The following is a 17907-nucleotide window of genomic DNA, read 5'->3' on the forward strand; positions in this document are numbered from 1 at the left end:
GCCCTTTTAACTGGCCAGGATAACCATGCTCCACACAAACAGTTGTATCAGTACGTGACTTAAAGCCAGACTGCTCATTGAAGGCAAAGCAAAAAATGTCCTCGTTATTTAAATCAGGTTGATGGTTTAAGATGCAGTTCGGAGCATTTATTAATTGATGAGGCTGGCGACCTTAATGCACTTCTTACCATATAGGATGTTAAACGACTCATTATTTGAGTGTCGACGTATCGGAGGCATGAATCCACAAATCGATCGATGTACTGTGCCATTCCAAAAAAAAAAAGGCAGTGTGCCTTTTTTAGCGGGAGCAGCACGCAGTTGTGGCGCCGATAAGAAAAGAGAGGCTTTAATTAAACGCTGTCCATGCGTCGGAGGTGATTATTAACTCACTCGGCTGAAAACATAAACTAACGGAGGGAAGTGGCTCTCTGTCCCTTCAGTCGCGTTATCAGCTTTCCGATATGGCTCTGTGTATTCGGTCTTGAGACATACAAACAGATCGCGAAAGCCGTTCCCATAGACAACGTTAAAACAAGCCGAGGAGCCGAGTCGCTACCTGGTCGCTACCCTAGCTAGCCCACCGTAGCTAACTAGCCAGCCTACTGTGAGCTTGCAGCCTTCAGCATGTCAATACATAGAGCCAGACAAACAAAGTAATTAACCGACAGTAATCACGCTCACAATACACGAGTTGATGTAGTAATGAAGTAATGGTTTCAAATATCTCGTTGTTAATACTTTGATAACAGTTTCACTTACCAGTTTGGCTTTAAACCTCCATCTCGCTGTCTGCCAGATGGCCGTATTGCTTGATATACCAAAGACCCGGTGATGGTCACGTGGACACTAAGAGCCAATCGCTAGCCGGACTAGCTAGCTTCATCGACCGCCGGCCAATCCCCGAAGCGGAAATTCCTGATTGACATCGTCTGCAGCCAATCAGTGAGCAGATGCATTCAGCCTATGAAAGTGCGCGAAAATGTGTATGAAAATGCGAAACTGCACGGTGCCGAAGCAGTCATATACACAAACGAGCATACACAGATATACACAAGAAATCAGGTATAACCGGATTATTGGGTCATACCGAGAAAACGCGGGAGGTGCTTAGTGAGGTGTTGGTGAGTGCTTCTACACTGCGCGACTTGTGAGGACAGCAGTTTTGTCCTTACAACTCGAAGTGTCCTGATAATGCTGGTGCGTAAACGGACAAAAAGTCCTAATAATCCGGCGGCACCAACGCAATTGTTTTATCATTGATTGGATAAAGAGGCAAGGCACTCAACTTGTTTTGAGACTCCTCTCAGATGTTTCCTCCCACACCGCTTGTGAGGAATGGCACAATGACAAGCCTCTTCGAGGGAGTGCAAGCTGCCGGGTAGAAATGCCTGCCCAACTTAACTAAAACATGTTTAACAGTCATTTATCCATTTTCTTTATTTTGGTCTAATACATTCACCGACTTCCTGTGCCATATTGGAACTTGTGTGCTCTCAATGCCAACACAGTTTCTTCGACTTTCAATACAACGCTGAGTGTTTGTTTTCTTTTCTGATTGCTCAGCGTCTACCTACTCTTCCTCACATAGAGTCAATAACGGGTGAGTAATATGGTTTGGACTCCCTTGGCTTTCTGTGGGTTGTCTCCAGTGATAACATACTGTATACACACACACATCTCTGTATTAAAGCAGCTCCGAGTAACATTAAAATATCTTTTAAACAGCCTCATGTTTCCTCTCATAATCATAAATGACCTTTAACAGCAAACGAGACCATCAGTGCAAATAAAGACGTTTTTATATAGTTTTTATTACTGCATTTGGTCTGGTCGCACACCCAGTCCGATTTTCGGTTCACGCGTGCATGCTCTATGGTCACATATCCATATTGGTCGGAGATTTTAGTGTGGCGCAGCACACGATTTGAGAAGCCTATCCCTCCAGGTGAGGGAAGGGGAGCGGGAGCCTTGTTTGAGACAGTTGTTTGTCGTCATAATGACTGATAACGGCTGAACCATCAAAGACAAAAAATAAAATGCAATGAAGAAAAGCTAAAAGGGAGAGTGATAGGCGGGCAGGAGGGCGTTGCCAAGCAACGTATACACAATTTCACGGGAGCGAACCTAGACTGCAGTGTTTACTCCTAAATGAATGAGCGGTAGCCTACTAAAACAAAGTTTACTTTGCCTCACCAGCATCATCAGATGACCATTATTCATCTGAAATAGTCATTATTTACAACAACATAAACACATTACCTCATCGTGATCCATACTAACTGCCGTCTCTCGTTCATTCGCTTTCTGTGAGGACACGTAATCTTTCAGCTCCGTGAGAGGTGACACTGCATCAACTCATTGCAATCAGGTGTGTGTAGCACTGACTGGCATTAGTTGATGCTGTGTCACTAACCACTCTCACAGAGCCGAAAACAGTCCGGTGCCCTCACACTTTCAACACACGGACATGCACTATAGCCTATTGCTTCCTGATCATTTGAATCTCGCACGCCCGACACGAGCTAGAAAAAAGCTTCACGACAGCTGGCGTCGTAAAAATACTACCGCTTTTGTCCAAAGGGGCCGCCAACGTGCCATGGTACTCGTAGTGGCTTTAAAGGTAAATGCCATGTTCACAGGATGATTTTTGAGAACATTTAGCCGAGGTAGAAATGGAGCGTTCAGGCAGGATACGGAGTCAAGCCGGCTGTCAATCTCTACACGTCAGCTGACAGCCAGTTTCTGCTTCGAGCATCCCATTGGCCATCCACTCAAAGTGGCGCCTTTTTTAAGCTGCTCTAGCCTGCCTAATGGTGCCGCTTCCTCTGCAAACTCTTGCAACCCACCTCCACCCCACCACCTCCTTGTTTACTGTATTTGTCTATCAATGTCATTTCTGTTGTCATTGACGCTTGTTCTGTTCTGAACCTTAGGGGCCTTGCTGCAGATCTCCACACCTTTCAAAATTCCATGTTGCTCATGGAGGACAGAGGGATGGCTCTCTCCGCCTTAAAGCTTTCCACGTGTGCGCGTGGAGGGTGTGAAGATCCCAGATCAGAACCATACCGCCAAATATAATTACTTCAAAGTATTCTGCTAATTGAAAGAAACTTCTATTTTGACTTAAGTATTCCTGACTGAAACACATTTCCGAGATTGGAAATTAGGCCAGAGCGATACGAAATCCAAGTAATATTGCTTGGATGTGTGCTCTAAACATTGTGTGCACTGGTTATCTTTTCAGGCTGTAGCCCAGAACACTGAGCTGAGAGAGCGCCTGTGCAAGATTCATGCCGAGTCCCGCATCGTAGAGCCCACACTAATAAATCTCTCTGCTCCTGTGCAGGTGGGTGTGTGGGAATGCAGTGACTACATTCCCTTTCCCCCATACCATCTTTATTTTCATCCCCCCAGCCGGAAATTTGCCACAGAATGAATGAGCTGTCATTTTTCCAACAAATGTTGCGCTCCTCTCACTGACTCATCACTTGTCATAATTTTCTCCGCTGCACACTTTTCGGGGAATTCTGAATTCTCAAATGAGTTGTATCTCCATGCTTTGCTATGCGGACGTTTTTACTCTCAGTCCTGTGGCGCTTTACACACATGCTTAACTTTTACATGGCTCAGAGCAAGACTCCCAACTACCTGTTACCATCTACTAAGAGAGGCCCTTTGCCCGCTTAATCAGATTAGCTGACCAGAGTGTGAGCTGATCTATTCAATTGTCTGACACGGGGTGCAAAAACTAATGCGCCTCCTCTGAGAGTATCTCCAGGCTAATTAATAAATCAAGCTAGGCAACAACAAAGGAATAATGGGTGTGCTCAATTGCATATGATTATGTTGAAAATACTGTGTTTGTAATTGTTTACAGTTTTCAGCAGGACTACACCAATGCTATAAATCCAGCCTAGGCCACATTTACACGACAACAGTCTATCTGAAAACGTTAAAAAAAACACCAGCGTTTAGACGCATTTGTTTAAAAAACTTGGTAACACTTTATAATAACTATCCATTGTAACTCGTTAATAGATCATTAGTAAACTCTTAATGAATGATTATTAATGATTTGTTAAGTGTTTGTTAGCAGTTTGTTAAGGATTTATAACAATGGTAGATAGTTAATAGCTTAATAATTGAATCAGTTCATCTGGGAGGTAATCCGAGATACTGACGAGGCTGAAATAGGCTATAGACTATACACAGTGCATGGGCAACTGAGGGCAGCCCCATTTTCAAATATTTTTAAATAAACTCAATACACACTGTGCATGCCATGGACTTGAACGTGACGTGATCAGTTAATCTCGGATTACCTCACAGATGAACTGATTCAATTATTAAGATATTAACTATCTACCATTGTTATAAATCCTTAACAAACTGCTAACAAACACTTAACAAATCATTAATAATCATTAATTAAGAGTTTACTAATGATCTATTAACGAGTTACAACGGATAGTTATTATAAAGTGTTACCAAAAACTTTCTTCATACACACTGTTGGCGGTGACACTTGTAGCCTAGTAGATACGCTCTTCCAGTGCAATTTGCCGCATTTTAACAATCAGTTTATTGCAAATGACAAGCTTTCTGCACTTTTTCACCGCAAAAAACTCTTGAAAACAGAAGACATGCTGCTAGTGACTGGAGCGCCGCGGGGCTGTGAAGTGTCAGCGCTACTTTCCTGTTCCTTTCTGCTTCAAAATAAAAGTCAACAAACGTTTCGTTTGCCCGGTGAAATTCTTTTACTGTGAAGCCTTAGGAAATACTATTTTTGTATTAACAGTAACTAAGTTGTTGCATGTGACGTGGGGGGAATAAGACACTAGGAACGGAAGTTTGGTCTAATGGTCACTTTATTAATCGTTGAACAGAACAATCGTTACTCACTCAGGCCTGGCAGTTTAGTTATCACTAAATCACAAACGACCTCCTCACTGCCGCCGACAATGGCCTCATCTCCATTCTCATCCTCCTCGATCTCTCAGCAGCCTTTGACACAGTATCCCACTCCATCCTCCTCACCCGTCTTGCTGAGCTCATTGGGCTCAGTGGCTCAGCCCTCTCCTGGTTTCAGTCCTACCTCTCCAACCGCCAACAATATGTCACCTTAAACAATGCCACCTCCACCATGGCACCAGTCAACCATGGTGTTCCCCAGGGATCTGTGCTCGGCCCTCTACTATTCACCATTTACATGCTCCCCCTTGGTCAAATCATTCGTCATCACGGTCTCAGTTTTCACTGCTATGCTGATGATACCCAAATATACATCAGCACCAAACCCTCAACTCAGCTTCCACCGGCTCCACTCATCAAATGTCTGCAAGAACTTAAAACCTGGATGACCTCTAACCTACTCAAACTGAACAGCAATAAAACTGAGCTCATGGTCGTGGCCCCCAAGTCACTGCTCAGGAAGGTTGGGGATCTTCTTCTGGAAGTGGATGGCTGCTCGATCACCCCATCCTCCGTAGTCCGCAACCTGGGTGTCCTCCTTGACCCCACCCTGTCATTTCAGTCCCATATCAAAAATGTCACTAAATCTGCTTTCTACCACCTGAGAAACATTCCAAGACTCCGACCCTCACTCTCAGACTCAGTCACTGAAACCCTCATCCACTGCTTCATCTCCACCCGTCTGGACTACTGTAATGCCATCCTCACAGGTCTCCCCTCCAAAACCCTGGACCGACTGCAATATGTCCAGAACTCAGCTGCCAGGGTTTTAACTGGCACTAAGCCCTGGCAGCACATCACCCCCACCCTGATGCAGCTCCACTGGTTACCAGTTAAGTCCCGGATCAAGTTTAAAATCCTCCTACTCACCTACAAGTCCCTGCATGCTCTAGCCCCCCGTTACCTCTCTGACCTCCTCCATCCTTACACCCCCCTGCAGTCCCTCAGGTCCTCTGCTAAGGACCAGCTGGCAACTCCCCGCACCAGACTCAAGACCTTTGGGGACAGGGCCTTTTGTGTGTCTGCCCCCACTCTGTGGAATCTGCTCCCCCTCCATATCCGCTGTGCCACTTCAGTGGAGTCCTTCAAAAAGCTTCTGAAGGCACACCTCTTCTCAGAGGCCTATGACCTCTAACCCGCCCCCACCCCCCTGTGTACACAATCACTGTACTTCCCCCCTTTTTTGTGAAGCGACCTTGGGTACCTTGAAAGGCGCTATATAAATTCAAATTATTATTATTATTATTATTATTATTATTATAGTTCATGCGGGGATTTACGGACGTCAGGTTGCATTCAGTCCGTTCAGGGAGAGCAGTAGCAGGAAAAAGCCCCGCTCTCCTCCAGCACACACTATTTTAAACATAATAATGTGATATGGGGCAGCTGTGGTTTCTTATCAAATGTTGCGGCCTTGCCAGGCCGCTATGACCGTTTCTGGCTCCTTTCCCAGACATCCTCTCTATTTCCAGCAAACACTTTCACAATCTTAGAAACTGGCTCTAAAAACCTCCTACACATGCTATAGATAGTGTTTTTTAATGTAAAAGCTGTGTCCCAGGCATTTCCGGTGGTGACTCGAGTTTATTGGTCGCTAGAATAGCAGGCAGAGCATAGCCTACATCTTTCACCAACCAAAGTGGTGTGTGGTCTCAATAACTCATACTATATAATGTACCCGCATTTGGCGAGTGTTATATATTTGAGCGCAGCGGAGGCACCGTGCAGCAAATCTAAACTTTGTTGGAGGAGTGTTTATAAACTTATCAGAGATAACAACACAAACACAGCTAGATAATCGTGTCGCAAAATGTTGTCTTCTAACTCACGTGTGGCTATTGTACAGCAAATTTCATAGGCCTAAGTGTGTGCGGAGTGGAGCCCTGATATTATCGCTGTCACAGGGAACGGCATTGCTATTGGAGACATGGAGATGCTGGAGTTGCGTTTTCAAAAGATTTCAATCTGGAACCTGGTTTCAAAAGAATACATGTGTTGTAACTTCACCTAAGTTATATGCCCTTTAGTGATTGATTTTATTTTGAAAGATTGCAGAGTTTGTACTTCCTGTTAGAACCATAGAAGAAGAAGTAAACAGGAAGTCATGTTTAGTTCATTAGTTGGAAATCGGCCATGTTGTAGTATCAGAGCATGCTGAGACAATCCACTGCCATCCTTCTGTGTATCTTCCTTTAGATGGCACCATCTGTAAGTTTTACATTATTTAAGTGTGGTATGTTGGTGTCAGATGATTATTTTGAGGAATTACATTTTTGTTGTGCTAAAGTTACACGTTCATTTTTGGTGACATGCCTGTTGAATGTATTATGCCATACTATATTGCTAGATACTTAAAGCTAATTGCTATTTCTTGTATTTTTACTTACCTGTTTACCTATAAGTAACTTTACGAGTGACGCATTATTTTGTCTGTATTTACAGTTTCACACTTTGCCATATTAAAACCTGCCAAATACAACACTGGCCTGTTCCTTGGAGGAAATAGTATGGTTAAGAGTTTAGCTGACTGTTGATCTCAACAAAGGCTCACGGGGAGCACGCTGAGGGAGAACAGAACAGTGAAAAGATGACCACTCATTAAAAGAAGGTAACCACTGGATCACGGATTTTTAAAGAAGCTTTGTACACAAATTATATCAGGATAACATTACTGCATTGAAAAACAGCCGTACTCACAAGTCATCATGGACGAAGAAAATGTCAAAGGAAGTGCACACGTGCATAGTGCACATCCCAGTGAACTACAAGACGTAGAGAGTGGTTCAATTAAAAGCCATTCTGCCAAGTCAGGACGTTCTAACCGTTCATCACATGCATCAGCTTTATCAAGAGCTAGCATAGCTACAGCACGTGCGGAGGCCGAAGCAGCCCAATCAAAAATAGCTCATGCAGAAAAAGAGATGGAGCTAAAAATAGAGAAGGTTCGCTTGGAATCAAGATTAGACATGCTTTAACAGGAAAAAGAGGCCAACGCTGCATTGGTGAAAGCAGAGGTTATGGAGGCTGCCGCTGCAGAAATGGAAAGGCATGGAAATCTTAAAGACTTTGAGTCCTTCCCACCCCAGGTTTCCTCACGGCAGAAAGTAATTGAATACATAACAAAACATGCTGACATCAAGCCTACTGAAATAAAGGCTGGTAATTTCAACACAGAACCCTACATCAAACCTGAATCCAAGCCAATGAGAAGCAACACAAGGAAATTGGAACGTACACCTGAATCCACAAGCAGTCACTCCCAGCAGTTTGCTCCTCTACCACAACACAACAGTGAATATAACTCCAGGCAAAGTGGTCAGCAATTCAGCCCTTCCCCCTATCAGTACCAAAGTACATCCACAGAGTTAGCCAGGTTCCTTGCCAGGAGTCAACTTGTGTCTGGAGGGTTGAACAAGTTTGACGACCGCCCTGAAAACTAACTCAGCTGGAAATCTACTTTCTTGAGCACCATAGCAGGACTTGGACTTACCATAAACGAAGAAGTCGATCTCCTCATCAAATGGTTGGGCCCGGAGTCCAGTGAGCAAGCCCGTAGGATTAAATCGGTGAACATTGAAGGTTTGAGCATGATATGGTCACGATTAGAGGAGTGTTATGGTGCCCCTGAAGCAATCGAAAGAGTACTCTTCTCAAAGATTGAGAACTTCCCAAAGCTAACCGGCAAGAACCATGTAAAACTGCGCAAGCTCGGAGATGTACTTCTGGAGTTGGAAGCTGCTAAGCTTGATGGCATTGGCTACCTACCAGGTCTGTCGTACTTGGACACAGCAAGAGGTGTAGGACCGATCGTGGACAAACTGCCCTTTCACCTCCAGGAAAAGTGGATGTCCATAGGATCAAGGTATACACACGAAAAGAAAGTAGCCTTCCCACCATTTTCCTACTTTGTGGAGTTTGTACGGCGAGAGGCTAAATCAGGTAACAACCCAAGTTTTAACACAACGGTTTTCTGCACTCCTACACAGAAGAAGGAAAGGTTTACAGGCAACAACAGTAGAACACCCATCTCAGTGCACAAAACCAATGTGTGGTCAGAAACCAGCAAAGCTGACAAAGCCTTGGAAGACCCAAATAAGGAGTGCCTTATACATCACAAACTGAGAATGGTACCTGCTTCCGCTGCTGTGCTTCGACAGTCCATCAAGCCAAGAATTGTGACGTGGCTGTGAAATGCTCAGAGTGTGACAGTGAGCGACATGTCTCTGCCCTTCATCCAGGCCCTGTGCCTCAGTTCCAAAGGTCTTACCCTGCTCCGAAAGAGCATGGCGGGGAGGAAGAAGCCTCTGTAAGTCCGGATATAACAGCCAACTGCACTAAAGTCTGCGGTAATGGATTCAGTGGCAAATCATGCGCAAAGATATGTCTAGTGGACGTCTATCCTACTGGTTGTTCAAAAGAGATCAAGAGAATGCATGCCATCTTAGACGACCAGAGCAATCGGTCCCTTGCCAAGACGGAGTTCTTTGACATGTTTGGCATTCAAGGAACCACAAGTCCTTACACGTTGAAGACCTGTGCAGGAACAAAAGAAGAAGCAGGTAGAAGAGCTTATGGCTATACTGTTCTGTCAGTTGATGGAAAAGTAACCATCCCACTACCTACGCTGGTTGAGTGCAACAATGTGCCTAACAACCGAGGAGAGATCCCCACCCCTGACGCTGCACTTCATCAGAAACACCTGAGGTCAATTGCAGATAAAATACCACCTGTGGATCTCAGCGCTGAAATATTTCTCCTGCTAGAACGAGATATCCTGAGGGTTCACAAGGTGCGCAGACAGCTGAATGGTCCCCACAATGCACCCTATGCACAAAAGTTGGATCTTGAATGGGTTGTAGTAGGTGACGTGTGCTTGGGAAATGCACATAAACCCAACGAAGTAAGTGTCTTCAAAACCTGCATTTTGGAAAACGGACGTCCAACATGTTTCACCCCCTGTGACAGCCACTTAATGGTCAACGATAACTACAGCCTAAGATGCAATCAGAGGACAATACCAGAGAGCCTACAGCAAATCATTCCACCAAATGCAATCTCAGGAGAGAACCTAGGAGAAACTGTATTCCACCAAGATAGGAATGACAACTAGCTTGCACCTTCCATTGAGGACAGAACCTTCTTGGAGATAATGGGGAAGGAATTTGTGAAGGACAATAACAATAACTGGGTCCCACCGCTCCCATTTCGCAGTCCCAGACGCTTCCTTCCCAATAACAGAGACTATGCTTACAAGCGATTGATGTCACTCCGACGCACCTTGGACAAGAAACCAGACATGAAAGCTCAGTACATCGAGTTCATGCAGAAACTGTTTGACAACAACCATGCAGAGTCAGCGCCACCTCTGAAAGAGTGCCAGGAACGCTGGTATCTGCCGACGTTTGGTGTGTTTCACCCCCAGAAGCCTGACCAAATTCGGGTTGTCTTCGACTCCAGTGCGCAGGTTGATGGGGTGTCTCTTAACGATGTGCTTCTGTCAGGACCTGATCTCAATAACAGCTTATTGGGAGTCCTCCTCAGATTCCGCAAAGAGCCTGTAGCTGTCACTGCAGACATCCAGCAGATGTTCTACAACTTCACAGTGCAAGAAAAAGACAGAGATGTGTTACGGTTCCTGTGGTTCCGTGATAATGACCTCGATAGCGACGTTGTCGATTTCCGCATGACAGTCCACGTCTTTGTCAACAGTCCTTCACCGGCTGTAGCTATAACACAAGTTTGGCAGCGATGTGAGGCAGTTCATAGAACGAGAATTCTACGTGGATGATGCTCCTTTCCTACAGAGGCTGAAGCTGTTGATGTACTTCAAAGAGCCCGCGAGGCACTCTCACTCTCGAACATCAAACTCCATAAGATCGCTTCTAACAGAACCAAAGTGATGGATGCTGTTCCTGCGGAAGACAGGGCCAAATACATCAAAGACCTGGATCTTACAGTGGATGATCTTCCAGTACAGCGCAGCCTGGGTTTAAGGTGGAACATCATGTCAATCATCAAGGTTCCAGAGCAACAGAAGCCTTTTACTCGTCGAGGCGTGCTGTCGACCGTTAACAGCTTGTTTGATCCTTTAGGATTCCTTGCTCCAGTGACAATCCAGGGGCGGCTGCTTCTCAGAGAACTTACCTGTCAGGAACCAGAATGGGACAGCCCCTTGCCAGAAGGAATGTATGAAGAATGGGAAAAATGGGTCCAGTCGCTGTGTGACCTCGAGGATCTAAAAGTTCCCCGAACATATGCATCCAGTTCTACGTCCCAAGCCAAAAGCAGAGAGCTACTCGTCTTCTCAGATGCCTCGGTTAAAGCAATAGCCGCAGTTGCCTACCTGAAAACCGTGGAAGACAACGGCAACAGTGACATTGGATTTGTCCTGGGAAAGACCAAGTTGGCTCCCCTACCTGACCTCACCATACCTCGACTCGAACTCTGCGCTGCAGTATTAGCTGTGGAAGTAGCTGATCTGATTGTTGACGAACTTGACCTGAATCTGGACGGAATAAGGTTCTTCACAGACAGCAAGGTGGTGCTTGGTTATATCCAAAACGAGACACGGCGATTCTATGTGTATGTGAACAATCGTGCGCAGCGCATCAGGCAGTCAAGTCAACCTGACCAATGGAACTATGTTTCGACAGAGATCAACCCTGCTGATCATGGATCACGAGCGGTTGCAGCAGGTAATCTCTCAAGCACAACTTGGCTGTCCGGTGCCGCTTTCCTGCTAGAGCCAGAGATACGAGAAGAACAGCAACCAACATTTGAACTCATCAGTCCAGGATCAGATGTTGAGATACGTTCAAAGGTGAACACGCTGTCAACTCAAGTTACACAGAATCTGCTAGGTTCAAAGCGATTTGAGCGCTTCTCAAGCTGGAGTGCTGTCACCAAGACTCTTGCACGACTTGATCACACCAGTCACAGTTTTACCAAGTCAACAGGGGATGAAAGCTACATGGGTGGCATGTGGGAGCGCCTGATTGGGACCACAAGACGCATTCTCGATTATATTTTCCTACAACTTGGAAAGTCAAACCTGACTCATGAGGTTTTGACCACCATTATGGCAGAGGTGGTCGCTATCATGAATGCAAGACCTCTGGTTCCAGTCTCATCTGATCCAGAGGCCTCCCTCCTCTTGACATCTGCCACACTTCTGACTCAGAAGGTCGGTGTTCCCTCTTTGCCTCCTGTGGACTTCTCCAAGGGAGATCTCTTCAAGAACCAGTGGAAGATGGTGCAGTCCCTGGCTGAGACGTTCTGGGCAAGATGGCGAAAGGAATTCCTGAATACGCTTCAGACTCGACAGAAGTGGCTCTACAAGAGACCAAACCTTAAAGGCCTACTTCACCGGTTTGAATATGAAGGTGTATTGAATTCTGAGATACTATGTAGTATAAATGTGCGAAAAAAATTGAAATCGGTTCATCCTAGCCTGAGAAAAGGCCTTCTCGTGACATCACAGAAAGAGAAATATAGGGTTAAAAATAAAAACTTACTTTGTAAATATTACTGTGATGTCTTTTACTGTGACATCACAGTAATATTTACAAGTACGTTTTTTTTAACCCTATATTTCTCTTTCTGTGATGTCACGAGAAGGAGAAATATAGGGTTAAAAAAAACACTCTTTCTGCCTTTTCTCAGGCTAGGATGAACCGATTTTAATTTTTTTTGCACATTTATACTACATAGGATCTCGGAATTCAATTCACCTTCATATTCAAACCGGTGAAGTAGGCCTTTAAGGAAGGTGACGCTGTTCTAATGAAGGATATCCAGACAAGAAGGAACAAATGGCCAATGGGAGTCATCACAAAAGCACTTCCCAGTAAAGACGGCCTGGTGAGGAAATTGGAGGTTAAGGTCATCCTGCAACAGGAAGTGAAGACCATCGTAAGACCTATCTCAGAAGTTGTCCTCCTCATCTCTCCAGAAGACAAATATGTGTAAATAGTCTGTAGTGACGTCTCTAGGACATCAGGCGGAGTGTGTTGTAACTTCACCTAAGTTATATGCCCTTTAGTGATTGATTTTATTTTGAAAGATTGCAGAGTTTGTACTTCCTGTTAGAACCATAGAAGAAGAAGTAAACAGGAAGAGATGTTTAGTTCATTAGTTGGAAATCGGCCATGTTGCAGTATCAGAGCATGCTGGGACAATCCACTGCCATCCTTCTGTGTATCTTCCTTTAGATGGCACCATCTGTAAGTTTTACATTATTAATGTGCGGTATGTTGGTGTCAGATGATTATTTTGAGGAATTACATTTTTGTTGTGCTAAAGTTACACGTTCATTTTTGGTAACATGTGACATGCCTGTTGAATGTATTATGCCATACTATTTTGCTAGCTACTTAAAGCTAATTGCTATTTCTTGTATTTTTACTTACCTGTTTACCTATAAGTAACTTTACGAGTGACACATTATTTTGTCTGTATTTACAGTTTCACACTTTGCCATATTAAAGCCTGCCAAATACAACACTGGCCTGTTCCTTGGAGGAAATAGTATGGTTAAGAGTTTAGCTGACTGTTGATCTCAACAAAGGCTCACGGGGAGCACGCTGAGGGAGAACAGAACAATACGTTTTCAGTCCCAGATACCTCCGTTGTGCAAATGAATGTCCCGAAACATGAAAATTTGGGCTGTCAAGCGAATAAAAAAATGTATCTAATTAATTACTGGCTCTGTGATTAATAAATCTAAATTAATCGCATACTTTTATGACACTTTTATACCTGTTTATAAACAGCTGTATAGCCTGTTACAGTTTGTTTCTCTCTCGCTCTCCGTCTCTCGTAACTTCTGTCTCCACAACAGACAGCGCTGCACTTCCACAGATGCCTATGCCGATTAATTCACCATCGTCGTACTCATAGGCAAAAATATTGACACACACACACACACACACGGGTGTACGTTTACGCGGGAGTCGAGACGGAGGAAGATTGAGAGATACTGTTTTGAACCTATACGTATTGATGCACCCACTAAATCAATAATGCACAGACACTGCGGAGAATAAAGTAAGATGTCTTCCTACGTCATGCTTATTTGCCCAAAGCATCCCATAAACCAGCGTTACTCATAGCGCGGCTCGCCAAGCTTCTATGTGCGGCTCGCATGGCAATAAAAAAATACTGTGATATGATCATGCAGTTAATACAGATATTTCATAAAACCATTAAAAACAAGCAGATCTATAACATCAAACCTGTTAAACTAAGTGGCTGCTCTCATACAAATAAGTAATAAAAGAATAAGTCAACAACGGCATTACAAGGTGGAAATACAGACTAGAAAATAATATATTTAAACTTGCTCAGCCGTACGCTGACTGACAGCGCGGTTGCCAGATTTGCGGTTTTCATGCATTACAAGGGAGAATGTGCTCTTGGATAGATTGGGCTGTGGGGGAAAAAACTAACTCACGGTCAATAAAAATATGTTATGCATACCGTCTATCACAGGCATGCTCACGAACATGAAGTGTTTTGGCTAAACTGCATATTGTATGTTCACTTTGATCAGGCAGGGTTCCCAATGTCTCTGAATTATTCCAGAAAAATAATAGGCTGCTAAACAGCTCACATAGGACACAGTTGAATTAGCCTCTTAATTTTCCTCTCATAGTGCACCAGATTGATGAATTTACCTTTTGAAAGGTAAAAAAAATGTATTCCAGGGGGGTATTATATGAACACACCCATTTTGATTGATAATGTCATTCATAAATTTGTTTTAACAAATATTTGAATAAAAAGTAGGATAATAATTTATTCTTCAATAGCTTTGATGTTATGTGACCCAGTGTCTCCAAATTATTCCAGATAATAGTACACAGTCACACAACTCTTAATTTTCCTCCAAAAGTGCACCAGATTGATGCATTCTGGGTTAAAAGGTACCAAATTTTCTTCCGGGGGAGCATGCCCCCGGGACCCCCCTAAGGACTGGGTTCCCTCAGTTTCACAAAATACTGTGGGAAACACTGGTTCAAGAATTACATATTAATAAGCAGGCATGCTTATGTATGACTGGATTTATAGCTTTTGATACTTTTGATACTAAAAATGGCTCTCCTGCTGACTTTGTCCTGTCAGTGCGGCTCTCCTGAAAAAAATAGTGAATACCACTGCCATAAACCGTCCATAGAGCCCTCGGCCCCGCCCTTTCCTCTGCTTCTCTCTTTACTTTTCTCCCTTTCACCCGTGCGGGCTGTGTATGCAAGCTACGCACCACTTTTGCACCGGGTTAAAGGGCACTATAGAAGTGCGTTTAATCTGCGTTAATTATTTTAATCGCGTTAATCTTTCTGTGATTAATTAATCGAAATTAACTCGTTAATTTGACAGCCCTAATAAAAATACTTTTGTGTTTATGTTGGAAATGTAACTATGCATCGTGTTTTATGTCAGCAACACCAACTTGCCAGAGTAAATTTTGCAATATTGCACAAATTTTTGTGCACCCTTGTTGCAACCTTGCGCGTCCAACTGGCTCTTAATTTAATACAGCAATATATTGGGAAACATAGGAGAATATGATTTATTGATACACTATAATATCAATGATGGGAATCTACATCCTGTAGCAGAATCCTTCTTTTATACACATTTTAGTACTGAATTATGTGATTTTTTAACGCACCCAAAACGGTGTCAGGCATGTACATGTTGCTCAATGTTAAAGAGAAAGAGACTCTATTCATTTTGTTTTTTTAATGTTCAATTCAGTTGTTTGTAATATATCCATAAACTTCCAAAAACTAAATTGCATTTCATTAAGAGAAATGAGGTGTACTTAAGGAGTGATATCTTCTCTTTAGAATTACACCCCTCAGCATCAGTAACACTCTATATCAGGTGCGCTGAGATCGTTTAACGGCATTTGGCAGTGTCTCTCCTCTATATTGTGATATAAGAACTGTCTTTCCATATATTGCAAATCAAATGTATGCGTTGGGACGGTCGGGATGGTCTCATTAACCACACATTGTGATTGTATCTTTTTCTGAATTACCCTGTGATTGCCACCCCTCCTGCCCATGATGGTGTTTCCCTTTTCTTGTTTTTAATTATAGCTTTGAACACTTTGTCTCCTAGAAACAGGATTCTGTTGACGAATCCCGTCCCCTCCTACACCAAATATCCAATGAGAGCGGAGCAGAGTCTTTGTCCGAGTTCTTTGATGCACAGGAAGTTCTGCTGTCTGCTAGTTCATCTGAAAATGAGGTAGGTATGAGAGCTAAACTGTTAGCATTACATCAGTTGGACTGACCTGTATGTAAGACAGAATCAGCCAGCTGCATAAACTAATTAACAATTAAGTTAGATTGTTGGATGAGAGGAGCTGCATGATGTAGAAAAAAATTAATACAGACAGTCGGGTCTAAAAACCACCAGACATTTCATCTATTTATTCTATGTGTTAAACTTTTAAGCACACTGTGCTAATTCAGTGAAGTCCTAGAAGGCAAAGAAAAAGAAAAACAGGCCACTTTACTACACATCAACTTAGACACATTTCTATTTTGTTTTATAAAGTGTGTCATAAACTAAAGCGTGCCTTCTGCTACTTACAATCTATTCTTCCTTCAGTGTTCCTGCAGCATGTCCTTACCAGATACAGCAGTAGCTGGAGATGGAGCAATGTGAAAATAAGAGTAACCCACTTGAATCTAAAAATACAGCGCAAGTGCAAATTTGCAGCCAGGTCTTAAGGGACCATTCATTACCGTATTAGATCTGCTGCTGCTGCTGACAGAATGTTGAAAAAGACCTGCCCCTTTTTGCAGGTATTTAAAGAATGTATTTTCTTACTGCTTTTTCTTTCTTTTTTTTAGGTATCAGAGAATGACTCGTATATTAGTGACATCAGTGACAATATTTCCATGGACAACTTCAGCAACAAGACAGAAAATGAGAGACCAAACTCAGGTAAATGATGGGACATACTGTAGGCCACGTTCAATAAAAAACTTTATCAATACTTCATTACATTTACTTAATTGCCATGTTTGCTAGTCACATTCACCACACAGTGAGCTGCCAGTGTTTGACCTCTTATAGCGTCTGTTCCCAGGCTCTGTGGAAGAAGGCACCGTCATTTGTCAGCGTCGATCCTGCCTACCCACGCCCAGCCCCAACAACAGCTCTATCAGCCTGTGGAACATCCTCAGGAACAACATCGGCAAAGACTTGTCCAAAGTAGCGATGCCTGTGCAACTTAATGAGCCGCTCAACACCCTGCAGAGAATGTGTGAGGAGCTGGAGTACAGCGAGCTGCTAGACAGGGCTGCTAACACGCAGGACCCTTTTGAACGAATGGTGAGAACAGGCAGAAAAGTATCAATACAAATAGAAGCTTGCAGTGTGTGTTAGAAGCATACTTTGAAAACTACAGCAGGCTGAAGCAGATATAAGTTAAGTGAAGTCCTTATTTTGTCAATTAACACATGCAAGGTAAGTCACACAAGGTAATCGAAATTACGTTTTCGCTATTCCTTCCTACCTAACACACACATGCAGTTGTATACAATACCTGGTACTTTAAATGATGATGATAGTGCTCGTATAGTTTAGTTTTCTGGTGATTCCAAGGATTTCTTATTAATTTTATGACCCAATTGTGCTTTTCCATCAACTTCAGTTAAGGTGACTCAGTATTCAGTAATACAAAGTATTAATATAGCCTTGATAAGTGTATTGGTTTTTCTGTGTTTAGGTTTACATAGCTACTTTTGTTGTATCCGGTTACGCTTCCAGCTACTACAGAACTGGGGGAAAGCCTTTCAACCTCTCCTTGGAGAGACATACGAATGTGACCGGCCAGATAAAGGCTTTCGATTTGTTGCGGAGCAGGTATGTATGCATCAATGCTATGTTCTGTGCTATCAATAATGCAACAATAAC

The 17907-nt window shown here is 43.4% G+C and overlaps 1 protein-coding gene across 1 annotated transcript in view; it reads left to right on the forward strand.

Moving 5' to 3' along the window:
- Positions 1-17907, forward strand: part of osbpl3b (oxysterol binding protein-like 3b) — a 123629-nt gene that overhangs the window by 89000 nt on the left and 16722 nt on the right. The window contains 6 exon segments of the mRNA XM_080039556.1: positions 3248-3349; positions 16099-16227; positions 16839-16932; positions 17078-17322; positions 17720-17785; positions 17791-17856. Coding sequence (XP_079895682.1) covers positions 3248-3349; positions 16099-16227; positions 16839-16932; positions 17078-17322; positions 17720-17785; positions 17791-17856 — 702 coding nt within the window.

The sequence above is a fragment of the Ammodytes marinus genome (assembly GCF_949987685.1).
Source record: "Ammodytes marinus genome assembly, chromosome: 13".
Classification (NCBI taxonomy): domain Eukaryota; kingdom Metazoa; phylum Chordata; class Actinopteri; order Uranoscopiformes; family Ammodytidae; genus Ammodytes; species Ammodytes marinus.